Source organism: Mustela putorius, unplaced genomic scaffold (genome assembly GCF_011764305.1).
Source record: "Mustela putorius furo isolate JIRA1106 unplaced genomic scaffold, ASM1176430v1.1 tig00000224_pilon_pilon_pilon, whole genome shotgun sequence".
NCBI lineage: Eukaryota > Metazoa > Chordata > Mammalia > Carnivora > Mustelidae > Mustela > Mustela putorius.
In genome coordinates this window covers 30,414,806-30,437,269 of record NW_025421321.1, presented here as the reverse complement: position 1 = coordinate 30,437,269, position 22,464 = coordinate 30,414,806, and the positions used below count along the sequence as shown (strand labels likewise).

At 37.9% G+C, this 22,464-nt stretch overlaps 1 protein-coding gene across 3 annotated transcripts in view; it reads left to right on the top strand.

Moving 5' to 3' along the window:
• Positions 1 to 1,070: 1,070 nt before the first annotated feature.
• The window catches only part of XPO1 (exportin 1), a 46,896-nt gene continuing 25,502 nt past the window's right edge, over positions 1,071 to 22,464 (top strand). The window contains exons 1-4 of one of the 3 annotated variants that reach the window (XM_004742027.3): positions 1,071 to 1,259; positions 4,549 to 4,680; positions 10,309 to 10,410; positions 13,846 to 13,918. In XM_004742027.3, the coding sequence (XP_004742084.1) occupies positions 4,555 to 4,680; positions 10,309 to 10,410; positions 13,846 to 13,918 (301 nt within the window). In that variant the 5' untranslated portion in view covers positions 1,071 to 1,259; positions 4,549 to 4,554. Of the gene's footprint in view, positions 1,260 to 2,017; positions 2,093 to 4,548; positions 4,681 to 10,308; positions 10,411 to 11,235; positions 11,355 to 11,513; positions 11,578 to 13,845; positions 13,919 to 22,464 lie in introns of those variants that run through there. The other 2 variants (XM_004742026.2, XM_045077885.1) reach the window with 2 other exon arrangements.

The following is a 22,464-nucleotide window of genomic DNA, read 5'->3' as shown; positions in this document are numbered from 1 at the left end:
TGCCGCGCGCCCCGCTCAAACTCGCGCCGCCACCAGCTCACAAGCTGCGCCCCACCTTCTCCGTCACCAAAGGCGCCCAACCAATGAGCGAGCCGGAAAGGCCGGGCCTGCGGGCTAAGCACTGGGAGGGGGAGCAGCAGAAGGGGGACGGGAAGTTGAGGGCGGGCTTTACTTGATTGACATGTCATTCTCACCAATCCTCCGCGCGGCTTGTCTTCGCTCTCTTCTCAGCTGGGCTCAGCTCTTCGCCCCACCTCCTCCTCCTCCACCCTCCTCCATGCTCCTTTTCGACCCGCCCCACTTCCCCTCCCCCACTCTGCAGGCAAATCGCTGCTGGAAAGAGGCGGGGGCCGAAGCGGCGGGCTCGTGTGGAGACTTGAGGTGGGATTGACGGGCGATCTGGCCAATAAGACGTAGGTTGATGGCGCGGCTGTGGCTGGGACCGGCCAATGGGCAGGCGGGCTGGGGGCGGAGGCCCAGGTTCCAAACGCTCCGCGGCGCCATGGGCTGAAAACTCAACCGAGATGGAATCTCCCAGTCTGAACCGGTTTCAACCGGTTCCGAGTTTGAGGCACTAGGAGGAGGGGGAGAAGCGGCTGCAGCGGCCGCGGCAGGAGCAGCGGGAGCTACAGCATCAGCAAGAGCAACAGTAGCTACAGCCCCGGCGGCGGTGCCTGTTCCAGTCTTTGCTGCTGCAGTCCGTGCAACCACCCAGAGGGGGAGGGGGGAACCACCAGTCGCTGAGGAGCAGGAGAAGGGGGGAAAGTTTAGGCGAGCCTGGGTGGGGGGGCCCAGCGCCGGAGCCGCGTGAGAGAGGGAGCTGTATTTTGGTAGGGGGGAGTCGGACTGCAACTGGCAGCAGAGCGTCCCCCGACCTTGTGGACTCTATACCCCCTACTCCTGCCGCTTCTGCTGCCGCCTGTGGCTGGAGGGTCCCCCTGGGGCTGAATCTTTGGGACTTGACCCCTTTCCCCTCCCCCTTCCCTCACTCCCCAGCCAGGCGGGAGCATTTATTCCACGGATTAATTCCCCTTCCTTTTTTGGGGGGGCGGGTGGGTGTGTGTCGTGGGGGGTATCCCTGAAATAGTAAATATTGTTGAGCTTTTTTTTGCCCTTATCTTCGTTTTTTTAATTTCCTTTTTTTTTAAGGTGGGAAAACTGTGAAACCCACCTTGATTTCCTCCCCTCTCCCCCCTCCCCACCTTCCCTCGCCCTAATCCCCCGACAAGGAAAGAAGAAGCAGTTGGTTCAATCTCTGGGTAAGTCGACTGTGTCTTTGGGGCCGAGGGTCGGGCGGCGGCCGGGCGGGAGGAGGCCGGCGTGGGGCGCGGCGGCAGCAGCGGGAGGCGAGCCCGGGAGGCGGCGGCGGGCCCACAGCAGAGCCTGCGATTGAATGGAGCCGCTTCTGCCGCTGGGGGATGGAGGCGGGGAGGCGGCCGCGAGAGGGTAGCGCTTGCTGGGTTATTCGCGTGTGCGGGTGGAGGTGGAGGAAGGCGAGGAGCGTGATAGTGAAGCGGGGCCGGTGTGGGGGTGGAAGGGCTTCCCCAGCCCGGGGGGCTGGCGAGAAGTTGGGGTGATTTCAGGAACATCTCTGTAAATTATTAGGAGTGGAAGTTTCCAGAAATATTTAGTGCAGCAGCATTGAAACGTCCGCCTGCATCACGTGGCCCCTCGGTGGAGAGCTGGGGATCGGGGGAGGGAGGGGCTGCCGACTCCCTCCTCCTCCTGCAGGGAAACTCGAAATGTGTTTTTTTGCAGGCTAGGTTTAGAAATAGGAATGGTTAGTTGGTGGTTCAGGGTTCTGTAAGTGGGATTTCGTGCTGTAGTTTGTTGGGGGGGGGTGAGGTTTGAGTGTGTTAAGTGACCACCAGATCGTTTACTGCTAGCATTGTACGGTGGAAGATGCCCTGATTCTCCTTCATTCCGATATCTCCGAGTTTGGGATGGGTGGGAAGAAGTGGTGTAGTGGAGGAAGCTTTAAAGATTTTCCTAGCCGGGACCTTCTCCGATCACGCAGAGGCCATGCTGCATTGAGAATGGGGCGGTGAACTTCAGGCGCCTGGTCTAAATGCCTCCTCCGAGTATGGGCGGGGTGAGTGCGTGCTCGGGTATGCTATAGTTAGAACTGCTGCAAATCGGTTCGGGTGGGAAGCGAGGGGAGGGCGGGCCTTCGTGAGGTGTGTTTCTACTGAATGAAGCAGGCAGTTGCCCACACATCTAAGTAGCAGTCTCTCCTTGTAGCGACTTGTTTTTTGACCTACTACTTAGTAATCATAAAGCAACGGTTACGGTTATGGTTTGCATGGGAGCTGGCAGTGGCCTGCTTATTCAGTTTGAAGTGGCAGTGAAGGTATTTTGGTAGTCACTTGTAGAGTCACATTGCTGGATAATCCCTTGTATATGCTATCCAGTGAGTGGATTTTAGGATTGAGTGTCCCAAGAAGAAAAGAAAACGATTGTGGTTTCACGCTCTCCCACCGATGGTTGTTTGCTATCTGCCTGATTGTGTATCTTAAGCGTGTGGGACACTGCTGTTAGTGGAAAGAATGTTTTGGAAGCTGTTTGATTTGGGGGACTCAATGTGCTTGGCATTGACCAGAAAGCCGCCATTTCTGTACAGTTCAAGATTAGGTAGGTCATTTCGAAGATAGCAGCTAGTTCTGAGGATGGCAAACTACTGTATTTAACACGAGATTTTATTTTAAACCTGATTTTTCACAAGAATTTAGCTCGAAGAACTCTTGTAAAGACAATGTACTTGAAAATGAAACTTTTCATAGTCAAATTGTTTAAATTGTTCTTTCTTGTTTGGGTTATTAAATTATGATAGGAGTGCATAGAAGAAAAGTTCGTTCAGTTTTTCACCAAAAATTTAAAACTTTTGATATGTACATCTTGGTGCTTTGTGGGCATTGTTTTTCAACCTCAGTTTTTAAGACTGTTCTGATCCTTAAAATTTTATGGTATAAGATGCAAGAAATTTATACAGGTTGGTGGAATATATATCCATTTTTATATTCATATGTAGGTCAGATTTTTGTTGATGCATGTCAGGTATTTCGATATTAAAAACATTAGTAATTGCTATAAAATGTTTGAATTCTTATTAGTATTGCTGTCAGTAATGGGCTGAAATATTTCAGAGGAATCAAAATTCTTGGAACTCTATAAATCTCTCGATTTCTACATTATCTCTAACTTACTGACTCACCATTTATATTTAATTTTTTTGCAGTTGGCATTATCATTAAGTAAAGCATTTGTGTTAAAATTGAAATTGCTGCCAGTGTTGTTAACATTTAAAAACTGCTCTCAAGTAGCCAAGAAATAATGTTTTTCCTATCAAACAAAATGTAATCAAATCCCACCCATTTCCTGGTCCTGGAAGGTTTTTAAGAGGGGGAGAAGTGGAGATGACCTGCAACCTTGTTGGGTCTAACTGCAGTCAACCAGTGGTTCTTAACCTGAGGTTTCATGCATGGCTTTCAGGGTGTAATTTTTACAAAATTGTGAATTTTTAAAATTTAGTAGGAGCTGTCGTGTTCTTCTGATTGTAAGGCATCTTGACCCAAAAAGGTTAAGGAGTGCCGATTTAGCCAGCCAGACTCAAGTGGCACTGGCTTTGAAGAAAAAGCAAAAGAAAGATTTTTATAATGCTGGGCAAAAGAAATGTGAATGTGTGCCAGCATCTTGGATTAGAATCCTCTTAAAAGGATAGCATTGCATATGAGCTGGTAGGTTTTAGCCAGTGCATTATATGAAGTGAAGAAGTTCGTTTTTCTGTTATCATAGAATTTGTTTTTATTTGGAAAATAGTTGGCAAGCTTTTACAGTTTTTTTACCTTGCCAGTGAATACCTGGAAATTAAAAAAAAAAAGTTTGAGTTATTACTGTAAAGTGTTTTTCTAGACATTTGTTCGAGGAATTTTAACCTCCAAATTCATTGAGTGTTGAAAGAAACAAATAGATGGTTTGAATATAGAAATTTTAAGTTCTGCTAGTAATTGGTATATACAGTAAGAAAACTTGGGTACCACATTTAGCTCTTAGCATCTTCCTGTTTTTTCAGTATATCCTAAAAATTAGGGTAATATACAGGGAAGGGAGCTCCTACTGAAATAGAAGACCATATTTAGGAAGAGGGAAATACACTTAAACTTTATCTGTACCAAAAAATCTTAGATTAAGACTTTGTTTCAGTTTTTAGGGCCATAAATTTCTAATAATGGTTCCATTACTCCTAATGGTTAGGAGTAATTTTATTTAAATATTAGTAGAACAGTAAGATTTTTCTGGTAATTTAAAATAGGCACTAGAAAAAAAAAAAACAGACACTAGAAAAGTTGAATGGACCTTAACAAAAACAGTTATGGAGTGGCTAAGTATCTTCAGCATTTAGTTGCTTTTACTCTTACTTGGGTAGTTTCTAAAAATATTCATTATAATACTTGTAAGAACATGGTTGAAGTAAAATAACTGGAGTAGAAAGTTTCTGACTGGTAATACCAAAATTTCATAGGCGCCTTAAATTTTTTTCTTTATTTACAGTAATCTATGCCAGCAATTATGACAATGTTAGCAGACCATGCAGCTCGTCAGCTGCTCGATTTCAGCCAAAAACTGGATATCAACCTTCTAGACAATGTGGTGAATTGCTTATACCATGGAGAAGGAGCCCAGGTAAAGTAGTTGAGCAAAACTTTTTAACATTATTGCGGTATTATTCGGTTTATAATAAAACTTTAAATTATCGCCTTTTTAAAAAGTTGCATAGTTTATGTTAAATTGGAACTATATATTAAGCAGTGAGAAGCAGTCTGGAGAGGCTGTATTATATGCATTATATTCTGACATGGTTAGAATGAGATGTTTTGGATATATTCTTACCATTCTGTCTTTAAGAAACCTTTTGCCAGTTTAATGAAAGATAGAGCCTAACGTATTAAATGTTTTATAGATACTAAAGATTGTTATCTTCTATGTATGTAATATATTTGGAGTTAAAAGATTCTTGTATTTTTCAAACATTTAAATTACAGAAGTACTTCACTGATAAAACTCCTTTTAAGAGTCCAACAATACTGAGCAATTTAAGTTATTTGAATTAAAGACTTGTAAAAGTGGTCAATTACTGTAGGCAGTTACCTTACACATAATCCATGTTTTGATCAGATTAAAGTTTTTAAACAGCCAGTTGAATGTTAGACAAGACAGGAATATTCATAAATTTTTTAGTTGATGTTAGAAGAAACTGGGCAATCTTGATTCTTCACTCTGTGGAGTTAATCACATGAAGGGTTTTAAATGAGTGAAATTTTCTATTGGATTTAAACATCTTGAGGTGATGTGACAAAAACCAATAAAATGTTGTTACCAAAATACCATATTCCTAGTAGATGATGTCTGGTTAGTATATGGGAAGTTAATTATATCTTCAAGATACTAGTTTATATTTGCATATTTAAACCCTGAGTGCTATCATACTGTTTAGAAACCTGAAAGGTAGAAATTGTATCTTTTATAGATGGTCCAAAAGCATGATGTATAAATACTACCGTGTGCATAAATATTTCAGTTTCCTCTGAAATCCAACATTACTTTCGTGTGTGTGTGTGTGTAAAAGAGAAAGTGTGTAAAGTGAAAGGGGGGCCATAAAAGTTGTATGAGTGGTAAAAATTATTCTTCAGATTTTGTAAGTTTGGTTCAGTTTTAGAACTCCTAAGGGCTTTTGGTCCACATTATTGTCCCCAAAGTCTTCCTGAAAAGGTCTTCCATCCATATGTATTACACATACAATGTAGTAGTTTCTTTGTGCTCCAAATTCAACTTGGAGCTTTAAGCTTCATTTTATTCTAACATGCATGTGTAGAAAGCAGCTGCTTTTGGAGGAAAGTATATAAGTAAGGTTGAGCTCAACTGTGAATATATTAGAAGCTCTAATCTTGTAGCCATTAGAAAGATGGGCATTTAATTTTGTTACATCACTTAGCTGCTGCTGCTGTTTAAATCTTTGTTCTTTTTAACATAACTCACAACATCTAAAAGTATGAGGATAAACAGAGACCAGTGTTCTTCCAGGCTTATAATTTAAGAAGTAACAGTAATTTTTATCATGAGGAATATATTGGTGGTAGGGTACCTGGCTAGCTCAGTTGGAAGAGTATGTGAGTCTTGATCTCACAGACATGAGCTCAAGCCCCATGTTGGGTATAGAGATTACTTTAAAAAAAAAAAAAAAAAAAGACTAAAAGTGTGTGTGTGTGTGTATATATATATATATATATATATATATGCGCTGCTACTGCTTTTAGTAATGTTTCACATTATTGAGATTTAATGATTTGTTTTAAATTTGATTAAATAAAATGTAGACTTAGGAAAGTGTTTTCTATTTATCAAGTCAAAATAAACTTCCCCAAAAGTAAGAATTTTATGTCTACTTACAGGACAGATCAGTTACATAAAGATAATTGGAAACTGATATTTTTCATTGTTATAGATAAGGAAGTGGAGGCTTAGAGCTTAAAGTCAGCAAAAAAAACTTTTTTCTAAAGGTGTATCTTTACACTTCTAGTTCTAGTGGGTTTTTCATATCCACTTCTTTGGGGGTTTATTATAAGTAAAAAGAAAAAAGCTGTCCGGGAAAACATGTTTTCAGTGATAGGTATCTTGGTTGTCCAGTAAGTTTTCTAGTTACTGCTCTAGAGTGTCAGCTACAAACTTATCTACCATACAAGAGGCTAGAAGTTAGTAGGTTTTGTGAAAGCACCTGTTATGGTACCTCATACTTAGAAGGCATTCTGTTAAAAGGGTACTTTAGGAAGTATAACGAAGAAAATTTAGCATATGGTGCAAACTCATTGTTTTAAAATACAGTATGGTTTCTTAATTTTTATTCAATTTCATAGAGTATATGCTAAAAATGGCAACCATAGAAATTATGCTAATTAAACATCAAAACTTAGAGGAAGCTAATTTTTTTAAGGATTATATTAATTTTGGAGAGGAAGAGATTGTTAGAGTGGTGCCTTTTAATCTATACCTGGAGCTTATGTCCAGATGGGCAGTATAGAAGGATATTTAACACTGTAACATTAGAACTGTCTTCTCTTCTAAGTATTTTTCTATTTTTACCCAAGTTCGGCAGCCAGCGGGGGGAAAATATATTGAAGAGTTGGGTGTTTTCTCCAATGCTGTGTTAAGTGACTTGAACTCTTAATCTATTGCTTAGCAACTAAAATACTTTCACCATTCAGTAAGTAACACAGGGAGATACCAAATTTTCTCCTTTAGTTTCCTTTTGTGTATTTTTTTTAACCCCTCCTGGAGTTCTAAGTTAATAAAAGAATATTGTGTAAGGATTGTGGGGTTAGGACAAAATAGAGACTAAGATACAAATTCTAGAAGTGACTTCATAGAGTAAAAGGACGCCTAAAAGGAAATGACATGATTTATGCAGTGTTAATGATAATAGTGAGGTGAGTATTCACTTCTGTGTACAATTGGCATCATTTTAAAACCTCTAATAGAGTATCGTGACCAAGTAACTTTTACTAGGCATGGATCTTTGATATACCTAGTGTTCTTGGTATTTGTTACCATTTTATGTGCAAGTATAGCTAGTGAGAAAAGGAATGTATAGCTAGTGAGAAAAGGAATGATGTACTCAGATATTCTTTGGGAGAGAATCAAAACATTGATCAATGGGACTCCTGGGTGGCTCAGTGGGTTAGAGCCTCTGCCTTTGGCTCAGGTCCTGATGTCAGGGTCCTGGGATAGAGCCCCACATTGGGCTCTCTGTTCAGCAGGGAGTCTGCTTCCTCCTCTCTGCCTGCCTCTCTACCTGCTTGTGGTCTCTCTCTGTCAAATAAATAAATAAAATCTTAAAAAAAAAAAAAAGTTAAACAAAACATTGATCAAGTGTGCTTTGGCCCTAGATAACTCAGATCATTATTATTTCTGCTTTTTGTCATTATATAGCATAATTAAAACTCCTTAAAACTGTTAGCTCCTTAATAAAATCTAATCAAAATACATGTATTTTAAGAGCTTATACTCTAGCTCTAACTCTGTACTTGTAGGTTGGAATCCAGTCAGCTGTTTTTTTCTTCCAAGTTCTGTGGTGATTCTGGTGGTGGTGTCAAGGTGCAAAAGCACTACTTAGCAACATCTGCATGGCTTAGTCAGTGAAGTGCCTGCCTTCAGTTCAGGTCATGGCATCTAGCCCGCTGTTGGGCTCCCTACTCAGTGAAGAGCCTGCTTCTCCCTCTCACTTCCGCTCTACCTACTTGTGCTATCTCTCTGTCAAATAAAGAAATAAAATCTTTAAAAACAAAACAAAAACCCATTACTTAGTGGGTATGTATTTTCAGTTTTCCTCTAAACAATGAGCAGCGTATATTCCTAGTTGGTTGATGGGGAAACCACTATATCTGCTACCTAAGGAAAATAATTCTTAAACATCAAAGCCAAAATAAGGAACTTTTTTCTTTGTAAATTGGAATCAAACCTGAGTTAAAGATTCTGAGGTGTCTGTCAGAGATGGTTCAAATTAGAATGAATGTATCTTTCCCCCTCTTTGATGCTTGCTTTGAAACCTGTAGAATTAAAGCCTTGATCAAGTTGAATCAGTCTAACAAAGATAATTGATATACTTGAAAATTAACAAGCTTTCTACTTACATGTGATAGAACTAGGGGGAAGGTAATTAGGGAGGATCCAGTTGAGCTACAAAACTGCCTTTAAAGGTGAAAAGATTAAGCTGTTCTTCAAAAAAATTCAATAGAATTAACAGCCTTTGGTAAAATGTGTTCATACCATTAAACTATAAGGGTTAAAATGAAGAGGCTAGATATATAGTGTCAGTATGGCTAGATCTCTAAAATTCAGTTGTCTGTTACAATAAAGCTAAGGGAGAGTGTCAAATGAAAAGAGCAGATCGTAGTGTTTTAGTGACCACAGAACTGTATCATCCATGAAATTTATGCATGTGCTGAGAAAATATGGACAGGAAAAGACCCCAAATTCATGAAAGTCATTCTCTCTAAAGAAGGAACAAAGGAAGGAAATGGCACTGGAGAAAAGGTATAAAGGTGATTTCCATAAGTTTTAGATCTTTTATGTTTGAAAGAAAAGTACAAGTAAAGCAAATTGTTTAACATTTGTTAATTATAGATGTTGGCTATATAGGTTTTTATTATTCCTCGTCTTGCATTTTAAAGATGAAAACAGGGGTGCCTGGGTGGCCCAGTAGGTTAAATGTTTGACTCTTGGTTTCAGTTCAGGTCATGATCTCAGGGGCCTGGAATCAACCACTCCCATCGGCTCCGTGCTCAGTGCAGAGTCTGCTTGAGATTTTCTCCCTCTGCCCATCTCCCTCTCTCTCTCCCTTTCTGCACACATGCTTGCTCGCTCGCAAATACATGAGCTCTTAAAGATATGAAAACAGAAGTTTTGTTTTGCCTTTTTTTTTTTTTTTAAGATTTTTGTTTATTTTGACAAAGGAAGATCACAAATAGGCAGGTAAGGGGGTAGGAAAGCAAGCCCCTGCTGAGCAGAGAGCCTCATGCAGGGCTGGATCCCAGGACCCTAAGATTATGACCTGAGCAGAAGGTAGAGGCTTAATCCACTGAGCCAACCAGGTGCCCCAAAAAACAGAAATTTTCAAAATAAGCTAGGATTTGATAAATTCAGAAGACTTTCAGAGTGGATAAGGTATATTTAAAATAAATTTAAGAGACTTTAAAAGGGTTTTATGGTCTTCGTGTTTTATATATATCTGTGGGTATTTGGGGTTTGTGGCCTTACTTAGACTTAGTTTTTACCAGTTTTCCCAAGAAAAAAGGTGTATGTATTTTTTTTTCTTCTTCATGAAATACATATTTATAGGTAAGGTTTGTTGGAGACATCTTGGTAACTTGTAAAGCAGGTAGTACCATTACATAATTTAAGTATAAATGAATTTTTTTTATGTTGCTTTCACTTGATTGTTAAGTGCTAAGAACTTCACATTAGAGAAATTTTTGTTAGTATTGGTTGGGTTTTAAGTTCCATTTTGAGAATGCTAAATAAAGTAGATTGCAAAAAAAACTACTCTGTTTCAGAGAGAGATATTCCTGTTTTAAATTGAAGTTTAAGAGTGGTAATGGATACATTTTCATTTCTGTCTGGACTAATTATTTCTTTGAGTGTTTCAGAAAGTTAGTAGAATCACTGTCATATTAGGATTTGTGCCTTGCTCAATATCATTTTTAATGAATGATTAAAAAGAACAAGTGAGCTTAAAACTATTTTCATATAATATTTTAGCAAAGAATGGCTCAAGAAGTACTGACACATTTAAAGGAGCATCCTGATGCGTGGACAAGAGTCGACACAATTTTGGAATTTTCACAGAATATGAACACGAAAGTAAGCAAGTGGTGGTTTTAAAATCCATTATTTCTTCTTTTCTTCCAGTCATAAACTTTGAGGAAGGTATCTCATTTTTAGTATTGCATTTGTTATCTCAAATTATTTAATATTGTTAACTTATTTCAAAATTTAGTCTTAAACATAGAATTAATTCTTGCAAATAGTCCTAAGAATTATGAATGAAGTTTTATAATTGGGACTAGTATGCAAGGTGGCTTTTTTGCTTGCTTTTTTGTTTTTGTTTTTGTTTTTAGAGTATGTATACAGACCTAAGTAGCATAAATTCTGAATGTTACTCAGAGATGAAACATAACATCAGAGGAATTATTTTGGGCAAGTAATCAATATAATAATACAGGCTAGGCACCAACACCCAAGTTGTGTGGGCAGCATAAAACCCTGCTCCATGGTACCAATGCTTTTAATGGGACAGCACTCAGTTTTTATTTGCAATTGAAAAATGTTATAATTTGGGTCCTTTTTTCCTAGTTTGAACAGAAGGGTTGATCAAAATGTGTTTTGACTGTTTTAGGCTTGATGATTCACACTTCTCTTTAAACTGCCTTAAAGTAATAAAATACCATGCATGGCATTCTGTTTAATACACACAAGATTTCCACTTGTTATACATTGTGTTAAAACAGAAAATAGCCATTTTCACATCTGTTTCTGAAATCAGACTGTATTAATTAACAGTTTTAAAATACTAATTAGTTTTGACATCTTGTAAATTTTAGGGCAAAAATACAGTCCAGAACTTCCTCAAAGTGCTAACCTTAAGTAACATAATAGTGTTTGCCTGTTTGCTTGCCTGGTAAATTTTGCTTTTTATACTGACAGACATTACTAATGTTTAAGTTGATTTATCAACAGTATTTTTAAAAACTCAAATTTGTCTTGTGAAAAATGAGATGATTAGAGGAACAGAAAGAAAGCAACAGGTAAAGAATTCTTCAATTTACATAAATTACAAATGATTTGGTGCTAAATTTATGCACTATGACATTTGGCTTTTATGCAATCATTTTTTTTTTCTTTAAAGATGTTAACACTACCTGATATTAATCATAATGTTCCATTATGTTGATTGCTTGTAATAGGAAGAAAAGGGGTGTCTTCCTGTGCAACTGACACAGCTAGGCTTTGACGGCAGGCCTCCACAAGGTCTACCCTTTTGATTCCCTTTAACTGAATTCTGTTCATCAATTGTTTTTGTTTCATGGGCGGTGGGGGGAAAGGGGAATTCAATGCATAAAATAAGTATTTCTAAGGGCTCAGTAGAAATTTCTACCATAGGGATCATTTCATGCATTTATTTTTTTCATTTAGTCTTTGCTGTTATCTGTCCCTCATCTTCATAACTCAGCAGTGGATTTCTCAATTCCTGAGATGTAAAGCAGAAATGTGATTAATTCTTTAGAGTGATGCTTGGATTATGTATGGATATTTCCAAAATAGTCATTTATCATTGGCCCTTAGATTTGGTTAGCAGTTAAGATTATTTTAGCCAAAAATACTCAATTTCAAAAAATGTGAGTTCTCTTCATATGTGGAGTGTTAATGTTTAGGTGAGATTGGGATTTAGAATATTATGATGGCGATCTTTGTATTCCTTTGACTTAAATTTTGAAAAGCTTTTATTGGGCTTACTACCTCAGCCTGTTGGCAGAAGGAAAAATAAGAATTGTATCTTCAGCAAGCTAATGCTACCATTTTACAGTTGGAGAAGGGAGTAGAGGTTAGTAAGTAAATTTAGGTAACAAAGTATCAAACATAAAGGAAGCAGGGTAATAGCATAAGCTGTAAAACATTGGTTAAATAGGGTGAAATTATCATTGGGGTTACTGCTGCTTACTCGTGTATTTATGGTGGATTTTTAGTTTTTTAAAGATTTTTTAATTGGTTAAGAATTAACAAGAGGATATATTGTAAGAAGTGCTTTGTTTTGACTTAGTAAAACTTCGACAGTGTTATTTTGTCTCTATAAAATTAAGTTTTTAGGGTAGTATGTTTTCAAAAGTTAATTTAAAATTTCAGTGAATCAGAAACCTTTTTTGCCTGTTTATATTTTTCTGAGACCTAGACCTATAAAGGGATTGTAAATGAGCAGGTTAGAAAGTTTCAGTATTTACTGCTGATTATGAAACCCTTTGATGGTATCAAATTTGTAATTTCAGAGTTTTGCTTTGGCCTTGTTTTTATTTTGGAAGTTGTCTTAAGGAATGTTGTGAAAATGTAGGATTTTAGTTGAAATGGCAAATTTTTCTTGAAAAGTATGAAATGTTAAAATGAAAGAAAACAGCAAAAACATTTACTATTTGAGCACAATGTAGTTTGGGACAGTCTATATTGTGCTTTGGATAAAATGAGCATTCACATGATCCCTTTGGTTGAAATACTAATGCTCCTATTTTATTGTGTGATGACTAACCATTTTAAAGATGAACTCTTATTCTCAGCCAAAACTTGCAATCTGTGGTTCTATGTCTATATATGAATGAATTTACCTTTCAGGTATTGTAGCTCATTCTTCCCTACTTAAGATAATTGAAACATACCACAACAGTTTTGTCCCTTTTCTTCCTCCTGTCTATCCACACTAATTGGTCATGGTAATAATTTTGGGTAGTAACTCCTATAGTATTATAAATTGTTGTGAATGTTGTTGACTATTTAGAGTGAGTAATCAGCAGGAGGGACAAAATGGCTTGAAAGTGGTATCTGTATTTATTTTCTTAACGTTTTTAGTTAAGACTTTTATATTTAGGAAGGAATACCTGAAAGGTAAAAACAGATTGCAACATGCGTTTGTGTATTTTTGACTGTGCACAAAAGTTTATCTTTAAATTAGTAGAAATAGCAACTATAAGGGTGGGATTAAAATTTAAAATTAAACCCGTGGGTTGTCTTGCTGCTCCTTAAGTAACACACCAGAGATGTTTATAAACACTTTCTATAGAAAGTATCTGTGACAATACTTTAATACTTGGCCAAGAGCTTACAACTCCTAGAAGATGGTAGGAAGCTTGAGAGCATCCAAGCTGCTAAATTCTTAGGAGCCTGGTCGTGTTAAAGTACGTGAGCCTGTGAGCAGTCATTTATGCTGTGAATTCATATCTGGCTGCTACTTTTCCTTCTACAGATAAGCCCATTTGGCTGCTTAAAGGGCTTTTTATTTGGTTCTTCCTCCTGGTGTGAGCATGTATAAACAGCAGGACATTAAATAGAGTAGTAATCAATAAAATGAGGAAAATGCATGAAAACTCAGTATATGGGTGAATAGATCCTTGTTTAATATATGTAATTAAACTTGGTAGCATAATGTTTTTGAAACTTTAGATGTAAATGTGTGAATGTCTGTCCATTTGTGAATCCTGAAAGTTGCCAGTATTATAACAATATATTCACATGTTTCTATTCTCCAATTTTCAGTATTATGGACTACAAATTTTGGAAAATGTGATAAAAACAAGGTGGAAGATTCTTCCAAGGAACCAGTGTGAAGGTAGGAAAATGTTTCAAAGAATTTTAAATTCAGAATTGATTTTTTTTTTGGCATTTTTATTATAGTTGAATATTGGACAGGGTGGCTGTGGTGTTAAATCTTCTGTAGTTTAATAGTTCTGATGGAGATTACTGCTTTCATCAATTGGCAAAGCAGGTTCTGTTTATATTTGGGGGCAGGGGAAGAAAAAGGTTACTCTTTGGGAGAGAGAGGAGGGTGACCAGAGGAGTCAAACTGTTCACAGTAAATGCTGTGGTGAAAAAAAAAAAACATATCAGCCTGTGGTTAATCAGTGCCTTAATGAAGTGAATGAATTTTGAGTATGTGTTCTTATACATGGTTTTAAGTTTGCCAAACAGTAACTGATTAGTAGTAAGTATTGTAGCACATTAAATAGTACATAAACTTAACAGAGCAAAGGAACAACAACGTTTTAAAAATCAAAGATTGGGGTGTCTGGATAGCTCAGTTAAGTGTCCCAACTCTTAATCTCCACTCAGGTCTTGATCTTAGGGTCGTAAATTCAAGCCTTGTGTTGGCATAGGGCTTGGAGCCTACTTAAAATTTTTAAAAAAATCACAGAGCTTTACCTTTGGGAATTCTGGGCCTGCTTTAGAAGAGATTAGCTTCTAAATTAGGGAAAGGAGAGAAAAGAAAACGAAGATGTGATGATGCCTGTTAATTGATATTTAACTTTTGCCCTTACACTATCTCAGTAAAGGTAGTCCTAGTTTAAGAAACTTGGAGCAAGCTTAGTCTCTTGGAGTATATTGATAACAGTTCCTTCCAGTTTTCCTATAACTGCCTCTGTGACCTGCATTGTATCATTAACTTGTTTAATCTCTAAAAAATACATAAATATAAGCCTGGACTTTATAATGGGGAGTATGCTACTATTGGTGGCATTTTTTTTTTTTTTAATTCTATTATGTCCTCATTCTTTGTTGATCTTGAATAAGTATTTCACTTGTTTCTCATGTCATTTTTATGGTGGGAGAGTGACCTGGATTTACACTTCTAGTTTTTCTCTAGAAAGCTGGTGTCTCTTTAGCATGTTCAGAGGTGAATAAAAAAGTTTTTAATGGCAGTATCCTTACTAAACCACAGGGTAAGAATGACAGTAAGGGGATGGGGGTCGTGGGTGGGGTGGGGTGGGGAATAGTGCCTCCATAAAAGGTTCCTATTTAAATGTGTTACTTGGGGTTGAAACCATTTTAGGTGGGTGATGATGTGTGACCTCGGAAGTTAATGAGTACAGTTCAGCTGTGTAGCCCAGATAGATCTCCATACTTCATCACTGCTTTCTAAGAGGGATCTTAGGTGTGGTTCTTGTTCCTCAGGTGCTATTGATTAAGCCCCTCTTCTGTTTCTATACACCTATACCCTCCTTGCCTGTTACACTATAAGGAGTGTACTAGATGATCCTTCAGCATTTTTTCCAGCTTTAAAATTAAACAGTTAGAAATGATACTGGTTTATCAAAATCACCGTTCTATTTGTTACTGAAAAAATTAAATCTCCCTGAGGATTTGGCATTTTTAGTTTTCTATGTGAATGGGAGTAGTATGTTTGGGTTTTTATCCTGAAGTCATGGTAGCTCTCATATCAAATGTACACATACTCCAGGGTATTTTTTACTTTGAAAAAATCTATCATGTTTGAAAAAAACTGTGGAGAGAGGAGTGCTGATTATTCTGTCTGACTTAAAAGAGAGTTCTGTTTTATTCATGTGTTCCATTCTGTGTTGGTGAGACACTTCTTTGTTTCTCTGCAAACATTACAGTTGGCCCCTGAACAGCGTAGGGGTTAGGGGTAACACTGCCACCGCTACCCCTTCATGCAGTTGAAAATCCATGTATAACTTTTGACTCCCGAAAACATAACTACTAGTAGCCTACTGTTGACTGCTTGCCTCGCCAGTAACAAAGTTGAGGAACACCTATTTTGTATATAATATATATTACATACTGTAATCTTACGTAACATTTCTAGGTAAAAGAAAGTTATTAAGAAAATCGAAGAGAATATATATTTGCAGTACTGTACTATGTATATATTTTTTTAATGCACATATGAGTGGACCCGTCCTTTTCAAGCCCATGTTACTCAAATATCAGCTGTGTCTATAAAGAAGATGTATCACAATCACCTTTCCCTGGGTTTTTCTCTTCAAGACTAGTAATAAGTACCTGAAGTTAACTCTGCTGCTCACATAATGGTTGCCATTATTTGGAGGGAAACGTGTGATAAAACTTTTAGAATCTTTCACAAGCTTATTAGGGGAACGTGTAAGGGACACCTGGGTGGCTCAGTTGGTTAAGTGTCTGACTTGATTTTAGCTCAGGTCTTGATCTTCGGGTCATGGCACAGAGCACAGCATTGGACTCCACACTCAGTGTGAAGTCTGCTTGTCCCTCTCCCACTGCCCCCCACCCTGCATGCATGCTTTACCTCCAAATAAATAAAATCTTTTTTAAAAAGAACATGTAAATCTCCCAGAGAATGTTTGTGAACTCTAGATAGACAACAGCAGCAGTGCACAATGCATTTAGTGATTTGTTTTTAAGGTAAAACATCAGAAAATAAATTCAGTGCTTTATTAATTTATTATTCTATAATTATTTTTCAATGTTATCAATCCTGAGAGGCTTTTCCTGTCTTAAGATTTTGTGTCTCACAAAATAAACTTAGAGTTTTGAATGTTACTTTTCTATCATCTTTAAGTTAAGTATTAGGAATAAATTTGTATAATCCACATGTATTTATGTGTATGTTTTTGTCTGTAACTTTTATAAATCTTCTGAAACTGTTGTCTCCACTTGTTAGGTATTCCTTGTCCAGCTTAGCATATATATTTATTTATCTGGTACATACATTGTGTATCTGCTTTGTACAAAGCACTAGTAGGTATTAAGACTATAAAGACATTCCTATATCAAAGTGCTGCAGGTGGGAAGATACACATTGGATGTAGAGAAAAAGTTAAATTATGTAAATACAATGAGTGCCACTATTGCTAAAAGAGGGGAATGATCATCATCAGGTAGTGTCCTTTATTTATTTATTTATTTATTTATTTATTTATTTTCTTATTAACATACAATGTATTATTAGCCCCAGGGGTACAGGTCTGTAAATTGCCAGGTTTACACACTTCCGCAACACTCACCATACCAAGGGTTGCGCCCTTTAAACAAGTTTCTTCATGCAGATGGCAGTGCTAGATGTGTTTTAAAGAAGAATAGGTTAGACTGCACAGAAAGCAAGGCAAAATAACTTGAATTTTTTAATCTGCTTTCAGGTTTTCGTCCATAAATATATGTTAATTTTCTTTTTAAGGATAATAGAATTTTCAGTTTAACCCTTTTGTCTAAAGCACTTTGCTAGGAAAATCCCTGACAATTCTAGATGATCTTAGATGTATTTTGCTACATTTCCTTGGTGTATATCCTGTTTCAGTGGGTCACAAATGAATAAAATTTCAAAAAGAAAATACACAACAGATAATATGCCAAGTAAAAGTTTCAAAAACATGAAATTGGAAGATTTTAATTTTTAAAACAAGAGATACAGTTTCATAATAAAACATTTTGACAGTTTAGGCTTAATACAAAATGTAATGAATTTCTCTGTTTTTTTTATTATTTTGCTTTAGTCCAGAAAAATACTTCCATTTGGTGTCCCCTCCTTCCCTTTCCCCTATTCCCTAAATACAAGTTTTAATGATGTTAGGGATCAGAGAATGATAATTGCTTTTTTTTTTTTTTTTTTTTAAGATTTTATTCATTTTTTTCTTTTGTTTAGTTGAGAAAGAGGAAGCATGTATAGGATGGGGGGAGGTGGGAAGGGCAGAGGGAGAGGGAGGAGCAGGTTCGACCTGAGCAGGGAGCCCAAAGCAGTGTTCCATCCCAGGAGCTGATCCAGGAGTGACCTAAGCCAAAGGCAGTCACTTAACTGACTGAGCCACCCAGGCAACCCTGTTGATTGCATTCTTATGCTTGGTATATAATTATGCAGTGAACAAATTATTTTTGTTAGTGTTTCCCCCAATCTGCTTCATCCCTCTACTTTAAGGGCCCACTGAGTACCCAACACTTTTGCTCATACATATATGTAAATTATTTGTGTATATATATAATATCTTGAAAGTTTTTGTTTTTGTTTTTGTTTTTAAGATTATTTATTTATTTATTTGACAGAGATCACAAGTAGGCAGAGAAGCAGGCAGAGAGAGAGAGAAAGAGGGAAGCAGGCTCCCTGCTGAGCAGAGAGCCCGACGCGGGGCTCGATCCCAGGACCCTGAGATCATGACCTCAGCCGAAGGCAGCGGCTTAACCCACTGAGCCACCCAGGCGCCCCCTTGAAAGTTTTGAAGTGAACATTTGCATAGTGAGTTAATTTAGGTCAGAGACAATTCTTCACTGAGAAAAAATAGAAAAGTTTTATTTTTAAAAAATTTTTAAGTTTAGTTGAAAAAGTATAGTTGACACACGGTTTTATTAGTTTCAGGTGTGCAACATAACGCCGTGCTCAGCTAACATTTGTTACCATACAGTGCTATTCTAATATCATTGGCTGTATTTTCTGTGCTGTACTTTTTGTCTCTGTGATTTACTCATTCTGTACTGGAAGGCTGTACATTCTAGTCCCTTTCACCCCTTTTGACCATCCCTGTAAACATCTCCCCTCTAGTAGTAACAACTAGTTTTCTCTGTATTTATGGGTCTGTTTCGCCTTTGTTTTTGTTTTTTAGATTCCACATAGAAGTGGTATTGTCTTTTTCTGCCTAACTTTATTCACTTAGCATTATACCTTCAAGAACTCTCTTCTTTTTGTGGCTGGGTACTATGCCAGTGTGTGTATGCATGCACGCATTCCCCCACATCATCTTGACCGGTTCATCTGTTGATAGTGATGCTTAGGTTGCTTCCATATCTTGGCTATTGTAAACAATACTGCAATAAACATAGGGGTGGGGTACCTGGGTGGCTCAGTCATTAGGCATCTCTTTGGCTTAGATCATGATTCCAGGGTCCTGGGATCCAGCCCTGCATCCGGCTCCTTGCTCAGCAGGAAGCCTACTTCTCCCTTTCCCACTCCCCCTGCTTGTTTCCTCTCTCACTGTCTGTCTCTCTGTCTCTCTTTGTCAAGTAAATAAATAAAGTCTTTTTTTAAAAAGTAAGTAAATAAACATAGGGGTGCGTGGATTCGTGTTTTCATTTTATTTGGGTACATACCCAGTGGTGAAATAATTGAATCATATGGTAGTTGTATTTGTAATTTTTTGAGGAACTTTCATACTGTTTTCTACAGTGGCTGCACCAGTTTGTGTTCCTACCAACAATGCACTAGGGTTCCTTTTTTTCCATATTCTCACCAACACTTGTTATTTCTTGTCTTTTTGATTCTAGCCATTCTGACAGATGTAAGATGGTCTCTCACTGTGGTTTTGGTCTGCTTTTCCCTGATGATTTGTGATGTTGAGTATCTTTTTTAATTTGACAGAGAGACAGTAAGTAAGCACAACAAGGGGGAATGGCAGGGGAGAAACAGCTCCCGCAGAGCAAGGAGCCTGGTGTGGATGTGGGGTGGATGTGGAGCTTGATTCCAGGACCCTGGGATCATGCCTTGAGCTGAAAGCAGACACTTTAACCAGCTGAGCCACCCAGGTGCCCCATGTTGAGTATCTTTTCCTGTGTCTCTTGGCCATCTGTATGTTGTCTTTGGAAAATATCTAAAGTCCCCTTCCCATTTTTTTATCAGATTTGGGGGGCTGATGTTGAGTTGTGTAAGTTTTTCATGCATTTTTTTTTTTTTTAGAGATTTTATTTATTTATTTGAAAGAGAGAGAGGTCACAAGTAGGCAGAGAGGCAGGCAGAGAGAAGGGAAAGCAGGCTCCCTGCCAAGCAGAGATCCCAATGCGGGGCTCCATCCCAGGACTCCAGGATCATGACCTGAGCTGAAGGCAGAGGCTCAACCCACTGAGCCATCCAGGTGCCCCTTTTCATGCATTTTTGATATTAAACCCTTACTGGATGTATTATTTGCAAATGTCTTTTCCCATTCAGTAGGTTGCCTTGTTTTATGTTTTCCTTTGCTGTACAGAAGCCTTTTGTTTTGGTGTAGTCCCAGTAGTTTATTTTTGTTTTTGTTTCTTTTGCCTGAGAAGACATATCTAGAAAATGTTGATAATGCCAGGGTCTGAGAGATTACCTATGTTTTCTTCTAGAAGTTTTAGATTCAAGTATCACTTAGGTTTTCGGTTTATTTTGAGTTTGTCTGATGTAAGAAAGTGGTCCAACTTTATTCTTCTGCATGTAGCTGTCCAGTGTTCCCAGCACCATTTATTGAAGAGATTGTATATTTTCCCATTGTATATTCTTTTTATTTATTTATTTATTTATTTATTTGACAGACAGATCACAGGCAGGCAGAGAGAGCTGGGATGGTGCGGTGGGGGTGGGGGGAGCTGGCTCCCTGCTGAGCAGAAAACCTATCCCAGGACCCTGGGATCATGACCTGAGCTGAAGGCAGAGGCTTTAACCCACTGAGCCACCCAGGCACCCCTCCCATTGTATATTCTTTCCTCTTTTGTCATACATAAATTGACCAAATAAGCATAGGTTTGTTTCTGGGCTCTCTCTTCTGTTCCATTGATCTATGCTGAAGGGGAAATTTTAATTTCGTGATACAGAATAATTTCCAAATAGGGATTGGAAATGAAATGATTAATGGTATACCAGGACTGTCAGTGATGTTGATTCTCTGTCTTGGCTGCATATCAGCCTTCATTATCCAGGTAATCCTCCTCCCTTTTAAAAATTTTTGATTAGAAAATTCAAATGATAAAGGAGGGGGAAGCTCCCTTGACCCTCCCTGAAAAATTTATCTGTATAAAGGTAGTATTTTATTTGTAAACCAAAAAATGATTTAAGCTGTTGAGGTATATGGCTTACAGGTCATTTCATTTCATGAGCTAGATGAGAACTTGATGATAACTGAAAAGGGGAGCGGTGAATTTATGAGTAGTCTGAGGTGATAAAATCATAATTGGGCATTTTGGAAGTTTGGGTGCTTAAAGATACTTGGGCAGTTAAAGTTTGAATTACGCATGTCTCTGTTTTAATTTGGAAAGTTGGTAAAAGAGTCGATTACCCGTAAGGTTTTACTCAGTGCCTTGTTAGTATGATCTTGCATAAGATACTTTCTCTCTCTGAATCTTGCTGCCTTCCATCCTTACTGGGATATGATAGAAGAGGTAATGTTTATAAAGCTTCATGCACTTCTAAGTGCTAAATATGAATAAACACAGCATGCATGTTTCCAGTCTTTTTCCACAAAAATATCTTCATTTCAACAAATAATGATGTCTTAGTCTCAGATCACTTTGAAGTTTCTGCAGTGGCTTCCTAACTGGGGTCCTTAATATTTACTTTTGTCTGTACCTTATAGTCACCACAAATGATTTAGAATGGTAATTTTTGTTCTTTTTTGGACAAAGGTATTTAATGCAAGGAATTGACAGGTTTGGTAAGGCCAAGAGAGGGCCGTTCAGGTAACCTAGATGTTTGTAAACACAGGAAGCAGCTACTAAGCTTGGGGTTGGGGGAACAGAAGGAAAGATATGATTGCCAGAACCTGGAAGCTGTTTAACTATACAGTTTGATAAGTTTTGACTTAAGCATATACCCATGAAGCCAGTATAATCAAGATCTTTACTTTTGTGATTGCCTTCTCTTTTACCCTTCCTCCCCCAACCCCTCTCTCCCCAGTCTTTCTGTCACTCATTTGATTAGCTAGAGTAGAATGGATGGATCATCTGGTAGGCATGTGTTCAGCTGCCAAACTATTTTCTAAAATGGTTGTGTTGTTTAACATGAGCTGTGTAAGGGGTTAAGGGAACTGACCCTTGTAATCACAAATCCACGTAAAACTTTTGATTCCCCTCAAATTTAATCATTAATTACTGATGACTGGAAGCCTCATCAGTAATAGTTGATGAATACATATTATTATATGTTATATGTCTTTTACCCTATATCCTTAAACTAAAGTAAGCTAGACAAGAGAAAATGTTCAGAAAATCATAAGGAAGTAAAATTTACAGTACTGTACTGTGTTTATTTATTTCTTTATTTTTAAAGATTTTATTTATTTACCCGACAGAGATTACAAGTAGGCAGAGAGGCAGGCAGAGAGAGAGGAGGAAGCAGGCTCCCTGCCGAGCAGAGAGCCCAATGTGGGGCTCCATCCCAGGACTCTGAGATCATGACCTGAGCCAAAGGAAGAGGCTTTAACCCACTGAGCCACCCAGGCGCCCCTGTACTGTGTTTATTAAAAGAAATCCACAAATAAGTGTGCCTGTGCTGTTGAGACCTGTGTTGTTCAAGAGTCAGCTATAATCATTGAGTCTTTAGTAAAGTAAGGGTGGTTTTGTGATGAAGTATACATAGCGATATTTATCATTTTATGTGTATGGTTCAGTGGCAAGTAAGTATGTTCACAGTATTGTACAACCATTATCACTATCTCCAAAATATTTTCA